A 12,447-nucleotide genomic window follows, 5' to 3' on the forward strand; every position below is an offset into this window, starting at 1 on the left:
TTTTGTTTTCCTTAGTAACACTAATTAGTCTAGTTAATATTCGCATTTAAAATGAAAGAGAGTTTAGGTGTTATCCTAATTAGTAATAATCTTAAATAAGCAATAAATATTCAATTTCTTAGTGATATTTATACCAAAGGTCGTTCTCATAGACCGGTTGTAATAAATCACTGGATAAGGAAAAAATATTGATGAATTCGTTTAGTACCTATATGTTTCCTGAATATTTTATCAATTAATTGCATCATTAAAATAACATTGCTTACCTGTTACCATTTTTTTATATCTTATTCAGAAAAATGTCAGGTGGCTCCCGATTTTTCAGAGTACAAGTATCTTTATTTGCTAATTCTCCCGATCAATAAGTCATTAAACAGTTTTACCTTCAAAAGATTTAAATAAATAATAACTTAATACATCATTTATAACGATACACGATCAATCATAAGATTTTCCTGTTTCAATTTAATTTTCCTTTTACACATCACAAATTGTATTATTCTATTGCCCTCATCATATCCTGTGATTACTACAATCCATGGCCCACTCATAGAAAACTACGGAGAACAAAATAACTACCGGAGGTCCCATAACTAAAAATCTTCTAAGAAAGTATCATAACAAATTGCGGGTAAGCGGTAAACGAGGAACCTTACTGTCTCTGTCCTCTTACGCCTTTGGAACTGACCATTTTTTGTACTACCAAAAATGAAAGTCAAATCATTTATTTCATTTAGGCCTTTACAAGCACTTATGAACGTCCAAAATTATAAATAGGTTTGATTCTAGTTGCGTATTCCAACAGTAAACATAATCAATCGTCTCAAAGAATCCGAAGGTCTCATTATTTCACTCGTACGTTACTGAACATTTTTTTCATGCCCACCGTACAAATTAGACCTAGAAAAAGGCCTGACCTACCTGCATTGCCATCTCTCATCTTTCCTTACTCCGCGTAGAAAACCATCTAACATAGGTACCATATACCCCCACTCATTACAAACGAGTTGCATAGTACGATACTCATTCGTATCAAATCGTTGAGACTTACGGACTTACCCGAATGTCAAGTGAATTATTTAGAGGCATATAATGTTGAAATTTTACGAAAATCCTGTGTTAAGGCAGTATGCTATAGTCATTATTGGTAGGTATGTTTTAACTAAAAATTTGTGTTTTTGTTTTACGTGTGTGTGTTTAAAAATGGCTTGTTTTTTTGTGTCTATGTGTGTTTTTAAAAGTTTTATAAGGTTTTGTTACGCAAGGAGGTATGTAGCAATGTTAATGGTTGGTTGATGGTTAGAGGTAAGATTTTTTTGTTTTGTTTTGATTTGGCCTAGTTTGTAGTGTTGTAGGTTTGCTTTGATGGGAATGGAAATGGTTATTCGAGGAGTTTATGTCTTTTATGAATCGTATGAACAGTAAGGGATAAAATAGGAGGAGATTAAGTATCAATGACTAAATGAAAGTAAATCAATATTGTAATAAGCAGTTTAAATGAGTAGAACTTTTTGATGTTAAATTAAGGAGTTCTTTGATTAGAAAAAAATTGTTTGAACCATAGCAGAAAGTAAGGGAAACGTACAATTCCTAGATAAGTATTTAAGTTTGCTATTGTTTACTTTAGGATACACAGTATGTGGTAAATATCGTAGAAATATATTTTTCCTACCGTGTAGCTAGTTTATCGCGCCCTTCAAAACAGGGTTATCGGTGTCCAAGATATACTTAGAAAGTACATAGGTACAAACTTAGAAAAGTTACAATGGTACTTTTCTGTCCTGGAATCGAACCCACACTCGTACTTGAGAGGTTGGTTTTTTACCCACTAGGCCGTAAGTTATAAAATTATAAGAAAAGTGAAATAGTTATTTAATGGAAAGGTGAGCCGTTTCTTAATAAGTGCCAGAAATTATTATGAAATATTAAAAGTGGTTCAAATACTTGTTCGAGAGGTAGCTTAAAAGTTTAAACAAAATAGGTATTTTAGAAATAGCTTTATTTTTTTAAGTGTTGGAATCAACTACTTTTACGTACCTAAGCGAATTAATATACATAGGTTTGTACAAACCATGAATAAGTAAAGGACAAGAACTTTCCCATTTAGGTACGCATCTCATAAGGAAGAGGAGTGGTTTGTAGAGAAATTCTCTTCCTCAATTCAATGCGCACTTTCGTTGACTGAGTACTAGATTTCCTTATGGACATGTTTTCCTTCTTAATAGTCATTGGGTAACCGCGGGTAATAAGGCCTAGCTAAGAACCCTCCAAAAGTTTAAGACGGTCGATAATTTGATCGGAGGTTTCTTTGACTAATGTTGATTTAAACGGGACTCGGACCCGCGACCTCCAGCGTGACAGGCAGATTCTCGAACTACTTCGCCATCTTTTTATGCTCAACTACTTTACTTATTACTCCTTTTTAGGGTTCCGTAACCAAAGGGTAAAACGGGACCCTATTGTTTTTGCTCCTCCGTCCGTCCGTCCGTCGGTCCGTCTGTCACCAGTCTGTATCTCATGAACCGTGATAGTTACGAGAGCTGATATTTTCACAGATAATGTAAACTAGAATTAAATAAATATTTTGGGGGGCTCCCATGCAACAAACGTGATTTGTCCATTTTATAAATCGGTACGGAACCCTTCGTGCGCGAGTTCAACTCGCACTTGGCCGGTTTTTTCTTATTTTATTCGATTCATTGATAAAAATTATCTTCAACATCATGCAAATATTAACATTCCGGGATATGAACTTGTAACACTTAGCTATATAAATATACACAACAGCAAAGAAACTCATGCCATTAGGCACTAATAAAAAGATTTACCTTAAACATAGCTAATCTTTAAATAAGATAAAAAAATAAGGCAGTAGGTCACATCTGTCGATTGAGTAAACCGGCTTAATAAAACTTATTTGTTCAGCTTATAAAACGTAATTTAACTTACAGCACAGACTAATCGCTAAATTAAATAAACGTTTACTGATTTTGCTTTCATCATCATCCACTGCCGAACATAAACCACCCTCATTTATTTCTAATAGGACCCAAAAATCTGTCTTCTCGAAGGTCAATTTATGTCCTGTCAATGAATTTTAAAATATACTTAACTTTTCAATCTGATACCACCCGTATTCCCAAAGGGAACTCTTCCGCATTCGATTAAAAAGTAGCCTACGCCCTTTCTTAGGCTCTAGCTAGAACATCTGTGTACCAAATATTGAAATCGATGGTCTCAGTGTGAAAGCGCGTCAGATAGACCGAGTAACTTTCGCATTCATAATATTAATAAGGATGCAATGGACCAAAGAAATTGAAGTCAGGACGTAACAAGGATGTGATCTTGATCTAAAGTTACATCGTCCACAAAGGAATACAAAGAACCAACACACTTTAGCTTTATGTTGCAAATTATAGGAAGTGAACAATTTGGAACAATCATTTCATCTATTTATGTCAAACCACGTGCATTTTTCGGTACCTTATCATCATCACCATGGTTTTTACAATGGTTGTTTAACACCCATAAAAGGGGTCATTATCGAAATTTCAACTGGTCAAATTATTTATGGTGATGTCACCTAGAACTGTAAAACATGTGCCAAAACCTTTTGCAATATCATCCACCTAGCCTTTTCCCAATTATGTTGGGGTCGGCTTCCAGTCTAACCGTATACAGCTGAGTACTAGTGTTTTACAAGGAGCGACTGCCTATTTGACCTCTGCAACCCATTTACCGGGCAATCCAATACTCCTTGGTAAGACTGGTCCTCAGACTTACTGGATTCTGCCTACCCGTAACGACTGCCAAAGATGTTCAAATTACCTTTTGCCCCCAAAAAAAATTGGGATAAGCGCAGGAGGATGATGATATCACCTAGAACAAAGCTTGAATTGAAACACAATATAATGGTTTATAGTCTTTAGTCACCTGTTGTATTAGTATTATCGATATGAATGTAGCTCTTTGTGTCTATATTCACACTTTCTCTATCAATAGTTTGATCCAATTTAAATATTTATTTATCATCTCCCGAGCCTTTTCCCGAAAACCTTGGGGTTGGCTTCTAGTATAACTGGATGCAGATGAGTGCCAGAGTTTTTGACCTCCTCAACCCAGTTACCCGGATAACCCAATACCTTTGTTAAGACTGGTCGTTTAACGTGCCCTCCGAAACACAGTCATTGGTGTCCAAAAAATACTTAGAAAGAAAATACAGACTTAGAAAAGTTGCATTGGTACTTTCCTAACCTAGAATCAAATCCACATTTATACCTGAGAGGTAAGAGGAAACATCCGTACTTAATATTATAAATGCCAAATTAACTCTGTCTGTCATAACTAAATACCGATTGATAAATGAAAACAAAAGACTCATCTAACAACTAGAGGTATGTTTTGGCCTTGACATAACATACTGTGTATCTTCGGCACGCACACACTGACAACCATTGGCACGATTCCGCTATTTTACGTAAGTGACATACGATTCAGTTTCGACTGAGATCCAATCCCGACTCAATTACGATGGCATTCCGCATTTTTTTCTTTGAAATAAACGTTTTTATCTTTTTCTGTCATTCAATAATGAATCATTTTATCTGCAAATGATTTACGATTGCAATGTGATTGTAGAGCAAACTACCGTATAGACCAAAATCACCAAAATAGCAGACCAATCGCAAACCCATCGAATTTCGATGGAATACGATTGGTCTTATATTAGTAGCAGAATGCTCGATATGGTTAAAACTGCTATTGCGATTCAATTTCTATTCAATTTTGACATTATTAACTTAGGAGAATTGGGCCCCTGGTTTCATTGTGTCAATACACACACATCAGTACCTGTGTAAAGGCTGGTGACAGGAAAAAACACATTTGGTTTCGTGCATTTTAGTACTGAATGGCCCATTTTTGGATTAGATAATTGATATATTTAGCATTGGTAAGCGATTTATGAGAATGATGATAAGGCAACTATTTATTTGGCAAATACAAATGTTTGGTTACCTTATTTTGGAGAAGGTATGTTTATTTAGTTGAAATTGCTAATCTATAAAAAGGTACATTTATCGAAGAAGACCACTTTTATCCGGGTGTGCGAAGTTCGTACAGAACGTGGGTGAAAGGAACTATGCCACAAAAGAAAATACTTACTTTGAGCTTCTAGATAAAGAGTAAGGAACCTTATATTGGGATATCTAGCACTAAAAGATTTTTTCAAATCAGTTCAAGTTTTGGAATTTGCTAGTTCAAACCAACTCTTCAGCACAATAATGTATCGAAGAAAGATTTGTGCCTCATAGCACAACGTTCTTCAAACAGTGATAAAGCTTAAGTTAAAGTGCCCAACTTTTCCATTCCAGTGAACCTGAGCGTGCTAAGCACTGGACTAGGCCTGGCATGGCCATCACCAGTCCTCGTGAAGATAGCTGACAAGGACCAGACTATCCTGCTAAGGCCTGTCACTGCTGAGGAAGGGTCATGGATCGTGTCCATTGGGTTCTTGACGGGGATTGTAGGTGAGACTCCTTTATTATGATAATTATTCTGACTTAGGTGATGGCCGACTTTTGTACTTATGGCACTAAGAGCGCGCCCACACTACAGACTTTCAGTTGGTCGATAGTTGGTTTGGGCTCATAAATCAGTATGAAGATGAATGGAAGACTTAACAACGATCAGGTGTTTTTACCAAAGCGACTAAAAAGTTTGATTGAATTCACGATTATCAAAAAAAAAATGACATAAACTATCCCGTTTGTATACGATGCTTTGCACGAGGTCTCGGGTTCGTTTCCTGAGTGGGGCTGCGAGTAAGTACATATAAAGACTTACATATAAAGGTACACACAGAGTTGGCTTCGACGATAAAACTTCTTTTTGCCTTTAGAGTGAAGAGGAAAAAGGAAATTAGACCAGCTCCAGTGATGATGAGGAAGTAAAAGTAAAAAAATTACACTACTCTACTCAATGCTTATCCATTTTCTTTACTTTTCCAGCCAACCTATTCATCGGAGGAGTCCTAATAGACAGAATGGGTAGGAAACCATGTCTGATCCTCGTCTCCCTACCCAAGTTTGTGGCTGGCTTCGTCTTCATATACGCCACTGAAGTGTGGATGCTGTTACTGGGGAGAGCTCTCATTGGCGTAGCTGATGCTGGGATCTTTACTCTATTGCCTATGTATGCTTCGGAAATTGCTAGTGTAAGTTTTTGGAAAATATTGTATGGAAATACTGAGGTTTTTAATCAATTACCTAAGTTACGCATGTGATTTTGTTTGCATCATGAGACATCAGGGAGGTACGCGGATGTACATATTTAAGGAAAATTTTATTTCTTTTTGTTCAGCCATTAGAGCAAAAGGAAAACCATACTAGTGACCAAAAGTGTAGTATGACTCTCTCTTAGGTTGTACCTACATTTTTACACAACAAAATATATTTCAATCGCTAAAGCTATTTTGCCGTAAGATTCTAACGAGTAAGATCATCATCCTCCGAGCCTTTTTCCCAATCATGTTGGGGTCGGCTTCCAGTCTAACCGGATTCAGCTGGGTACCAGTGCTTTACAAGAAGCGACTGCCTATCTGACCTCCTCAACCCAGTTACCCGGGCAACCTGATACCCCTTGGTTGGACTGGTGTCAGACTTACTGGCTTCTGACTACCCGTAACGACTGCCAAGGATGTTCAATGACAGCCGGGACCTACAGTTTAACGTGCCATCCGAAACACAGTCAATTGTGTCTAAGAAATACTTAGAAAGTACATACAAACTTAGAAAAGTTGCATTGGTACTTGCCTGACCTGGGATCGAACCCGCGCCCTCATACTTGAGGTTGGTCCTTTACCCACTAGGCCACCACGACTATTGTTGATTCTAACGAGTAACAAGGATGTTAATACTTGCCTAGAATGGTAAAACCATTTTAAAAATAGTTTCTTGAATGATTTGCATTTTATATGATTTGCGGTCTCATAGTAAAAACTATGATAATATGTGGTTAACCATAATAAACGTGAACTGTTTACAAAAACAAGGAAAATACTATGTTATGATCTTAAACTAACGAACAAAAATACCAACTATTTTAAGTAACATGCGTAAAAAAAGAGTACTCATCAATTTATATTACTAACTAGCTGACCCGGCGAACTTCGTACCGCCTAATTATTGGAGGCATATTTTACACAATACATTTTTTATTTTTTTCTTATTTGCTCACCGTTTAGACCTACCCTGGACTACGATAACATTTTAAAACCAAAATCAGCTCAATCGGCCCAGCCGTTCTCGAGTTTTAATCAGACTAACGAACAACAATTCATTTTTATTTATATAGATTAAGTTTTAGGTTAATTCGGCAAAAAGCATAATTAAAATGCAAATACAACGTGTATTAAATTGGTTGGGTGTGTTCACGGAAATTTTAAGACTGAGTTGAAAAAACTCTGCTACCGTAACTACGTAGGTGCATTATCCTGTTTTCCAAAGTTTTTAATTAAACGTATCTTCATATCAATCTCAAGCTACTTTTACATTTTTCGTGTTAAATTTATTTACAAACATTCCTACATAATTTCTTAAAAACCTTCGAGCTTATAATTTTTATAATAAAATAACTTAATAAAGATAAAACTTAATGATCAATCATCACATTTATTTCAACCAAAATTTTATCAATCTTCAATTACCAATTTCAGAAAGAAATCCGGGGCAGCCTTGGCACCATACTACAAATCATGTGTTCCTTCGGCGTTGTCACCATGCTATCTATGGGACCCTTCATCTCTTACAAAATGCTGAACATCATCTTCACGGGATTCATCATATTTACTACAATACCGCTGTTTATGTTACCTGATGGACCGTATTCGTTGTATTCTAGAGGTATGTTCATGTTAAGTGATTTTGTATGTTACTGGATTGTCTATTGGGTTCAATATCCTTTGTGGTCTACAAATATTTTGATGGTTTCATTTAAGGGCTAGCATGGGATGGTAAGGTACTTTTTATAAATAATATAAACCTCAGAGTATATAATCTATAGATACTTGAAATAAAGCTGATTATCCAAAAAGTGCCCATCATTTTTGAAATACATATTTAATTTCAACTTTATTTCCATATCGTTAAGTTACTTCTTTATTTGTGACTTAAAAGCTCATTCCAAGCGTCCTGTGTTTTCTTAAAAAAGTACTATATGACATTGGGAGAAAATATATTGCATTAAAATTGCAAATAGTCTGGGTGGGACGAACTTTAATAAGTTAAGATATACTTTGCAAAATTATAGTTGAAAATTATATTAAACTGGATAACATATTAGATTAATTAATGAAAGTGTATGGTAACGAAAACAAATTAGTTACACGTGAACAATTACTAACTACTGTTTATGTTCAACACGTCCTAGTACATATCATTGTATCAAAACGTGACTATATCTAGAAAATTCTTCTGTCTAATTTATGAGTCTAAAGATGCATTAACTAATAAAGATTTGCCTTTCTTTCATAGAACTTAATTATAATTGTAGGTATGCAATACTTTTGTCAGACTTTCTGGCTTACTGTAAGGACTGAAGGAGATATTGAAATGACAGCGCCAGAATTTAACGTGCCTTTTGAAAGACGGAAAAATCATATTCATGAGATAGTCGATCCTCTCTACGAGCCGACCACGTCCAGCATTGCTTAACCTTATAATTGATCGACCCATGATACTTCTGCCACTTACCCACAATCTCTTCAAGGACAAAAGAAAACTAATTAAACCATCTTCTTTCACAGGTCACAAAACAGAAGCAGTAAAAGTCCTCACCTTCCTCCGAGGCTCAGAATCACTAGCAAACGAGGAACTAAAAGAATACGAAATGGCTTCAGAAACTAACAATACAAAAACCTCTAAAAGGGACATATTCACCAACAGATTATTCCTAAAATCCTTAACCCTAGTACTGATACTGGGTTTTGGAGCACAGTTCGTAGGTTTTAATGCTGTGACCTTCTATCTGCAAACGGTTTTGGAGTCTACGCAAACGTCAGTGAGACCAGAAATTGCGTCAGTGACGATTGGGCTGATCCAACTGTTTGCTAGTTTTTGTACAACGGCTGTCACTGACAGGTTTGGGAGGAAACCCATTTTGACTATCACTTGTGTTGGCATGGGGTTGGGGATGGTACGTATATTATTATTACAACAATGAGGTGGTCAGGTGATGTTACAAAAGTCCTTTCAACTTTCAATATGTCCTTGTCGGAATCAATGGCCTATGTATAATAATGGACGCACTGTGGCTGAGACGATGATGATGATGAAATACATGTTTTAAAGCTTTCAAGATCTCCTATAAGACATAAAAGATTATCAGTTATTAGGTATACCTAGCGCAAATGATGTTGCTGTTTGCCATAAATCATGTGTCTCTCACAATATGACTTTGAATTTAATATAATAAAATTAAATTTATTATATTAAATTCAAATCATTTGAACATTAAATATTAATTGAAAATATAAAATTAATTGTCTTCTGTAATTTCAGCTCGGCCTCGGAACATTCTTCAAGCTGAAAGAGGGAGGAGAAGTGACTGGCTTCTTAAACTACGTGCCTTTAATATCGCTTATACTGGTGGTCTACTGTTATAGTGCAGGTAAAATATACTTAAAGGATCCCTACTAATATTATAAAACAGACAAGTCCGATTTGAAACATTCAGTACCTATTAGATAGTCCATATATCCATGTGCGTGGGAAAAGGCTAGCCATTTGAGCCTTTGCACACTGCAAACCAAGTCGGCTGATAGATTTAAAAAATGAAATCTGAAGCTGAAATCAGTATGGCGCATATCGTTATACGATCAGATATCGGGCCGGTATCAGGCCGACTAAAAAGTTTGATTTGCTATATACCTTCAAAATAGACTATTAGCCAACCGGGTTCAGCAGATGAATAGTATCCTTAATGTACCTTCTTATAAGTAAATGGTCTCATAGTTTATCTACTGCATTCAAGTCACGGTTGAACAATTTGCAAAGTTACGCGTCAATAGCTCTGTTCATTAATGGATAGATATTTTTCTCAATGAAGAACGCTCAATCGGTTGACAAATGCGTTTTGACCTCGTATTGTCTCTGAAATGCGTTTTAGGAGAGGTCACAGAGGGTATAGATGAAGAGTTCATTACACTCCCGTGTGTTCTTATGAGCTCTTCAAATATTTTCTTTGAACACAAGCTGTTGTCTGTGGCTTTGCCTGCGTCCCGAGGAAACTACTTTTCACACTCGGATGAAAAAAAACCTGTACATACTTTCTCAGGATCTAAACAATATGTATTATATCAAATTTCAATGAGAGCGATTCAGTATTTTTGACGTGAAAGCCTGATAAAGAGCGACAGATATAGAAGGTTAATTCAGCATTTGTAATGTTATGTTGTAAAAGTTCGGTTATATTTCCAGAAAAATACCTGTAATAATCAGAAGCTATATTAACACAACAAAAATTTACAATTATGCTCTCTACAATATCCTCGTTATTTTTCAGGTATCGGCTCCCTAATCTGGGTGATCAACGCTGAACTTTTCGACGACCGTTCCAGAGGGGTAGGCATGTCAATAGCCATGGTTGCAGGAACCTTATTCGTCTTCTTAACCACGAAATACTTCGCCATAGTCTCCTATGTCATTGGTCCAGCAACCACATATTGGATATTCAGTGTAAATTGCATATTGTTATGTGTATTCATCATGTTTTGTATACCTGAGACGAAAGGCAAAAGCTTTTCGGAAATACAGGACATTTTGAGGGGGGATAAAAAGGAGAAAAAGGGTAATAGTGATTGTTAATTATTGTAATTTTTGGTAAGAAATAGTTTGTAATTTTGTGTGTATATATGAATGAATTTTGTGTTAATTTGTGTGATATAAAAGACTGTTCTGTTCAGTGAATCTTAAGCCTTATATATATAGTGTAAGACAAGCCCTATGAATGTACTATCTACGAATAAGATAGATAATATACATATCTATACATACATATAATAAATCTGTAGAAAAGTAATTTTTGTACATTGAAGAAATTGACAAAAAAAATAGCCAGCATGTTAAAGAATAACTAACAGAACCCATTTCCATCATTTTTGTAATTTTTGTCTGTTTGTCTGTTTGTTCGTTCGGGATTCACGTAAAATCTACGAATTAAATGCAGACAATGCTTATATACAAAAATTCTACGTAACTTGGGGTATTATTTAGTTTTTGTTTCATCGAAATCGATTCACTTTATCAAAAGATATGATAAATTTTGTGAATTCAAGATGTAAAATATTACTACACGCAATCTATTTGTCAAAACTGTACATTTGAATGTTGTACTTATATTAGTTGATCGGCCTATTATTAATCTTTACACAGAAAATCACACCTTTATAAGTAACTTCGGAAGAAAAAAAAAATGAAAATTTTGTTTAGCCAAGGTTAAAGTAGCTCCATCTGTGCTAAATCTGTGGTAAATAAAATACATCAAATTAGTCAAAGGAGCGAGATGGTAAATGACAATATTACCATACATTCTTTATAGAGGATTATTATTTCAACAGATGGAGTTGTGTATTTTCCGTAATTCACCATATTTTAACACGTAGTGTAATTTTTCGATAGACATTTCAATAGTGTTTGTCAGTTTGCCGTGCCACATCAAAATCCAACTATAATTATTACCTTGATGAAAAGAAAATTAATTCTCAGCCAAATTTAAAACGGTGCCATCTAAATTATTTTTTGAACATTATGTCAAAAATGATGACTTTAGTGGAACAATTAATTATCGTTTAAAGTTACAGATGGAGTTCATATCAGGATTTTTTCATAAACATAGTTTAGCTTATCTTCCACTAATGTGCTGGCCTTAAAACAAATTACTTTGAGTGAGTAGTATTAAGTAGACCTTAATTATTTTTTCTGATGCAAAATATGTAAACTTAATCCTAGAAGAAATGAGGATCTATCTCTCGCAAGCGCCGCTAAGCGTGAGGTAGGTAATGTAGGATTCTGTAGCTTTAAAAACAAGAACAGATACAAATGCAGATAAGAAATGGGAGCTTTCTTTATTTAATACCATACACACGTAAAATGCTTTATGCGTCTGAAAACGTACAAATTACGCGCCGCATACCAGAGACATGCTTACTTTCAACTTCTCATACACTTCTTACACTGTTCACGATTACGAACAGTCTCAGTACGACCCGAGCCAAGTCTAAAAAAATACCTTTTATATAAAACTACGTTTGATGTCATTTAATCACAAATCTAAAGACAGAATTGTTCTCTGTTGCAAATCCTATCCACCTATATCCTATCCTAATCCAGAATGCATTGCAGGTGTGCATAGCATAAAAACCAATGGTATCCTATTCGAGAAGTCAAAAGA

At 35.3% G+C, this 12,447-nt stretch overlaps 1 protein-coding gene across 1 annotated transcript; it reads left to right on the plus strand.

The window, feature by feature from the left end:
* The first annotated feature begins 1,005 nt into the window (after positions 1–1,005).
* On the plus strand, positions 1,006–12,025 carry LOC110379286 (facilitated trehalose transporter Tret1). The gene is made up of 7 exons (XM_049849235.2): positions 1,006–1,147; positions 5,373–5,528; positions 6,009–6,214; positions 7,715–7,901; positions 8,804–9,192; positions 9,558–9,666; positions 10,561–12,025. Exons 1-7 carry the CDS (start codon positions 1,093–1,095, stop codon positions 10,860–10,862), a joined length of 1,404 nt encoding a protein of 467 aa, XP_049705192.2. The 5' UTR covers positions 1,006–1,092; the 3' UTR covers positions 10,863–12,025.
* Positions 12,026–12,447: the final 422 nt, after the last annotated feature.

This window comes from Helicoverpa armigera, chromosome 21 (genome assembly GCF_030705265.1).
Source record: "Helicoverpa armigera isolate CAAS_96S chromosome 21, ASM3070526v1, whole genome shotgun sequence".
Classification (NCBI taxonomy): Eukaryota; Metazoa; Arthropoda; class Insecta; order Lepidoptera; family Noctuidae; genus Helicoverpa; species Helicoverpa armigera.

Coding starts and splice junctions, on each gene's coding strand:
- LOC110379286 (XM_049849235.2), top strand. CDS start 1,093: ATGTTGAAATTTTACGAAAATCCTGTGTTAAGGCAGTATGCTATAGTC. Junction 1,148..5,372: donor GTATGCTATAGTCATTATTG/GTAGGTATGTTT, acceptor TTTCCATTCCAG/TGAACCTGAGCGTGCTAAGC. Junction 7,902..8,803: donor GTATTCGTTGTATTCTAGAG/GTATGTTCATGT, acceptor CTTCTTTCACAG/GTCACAAAACAGAAGCAGTA.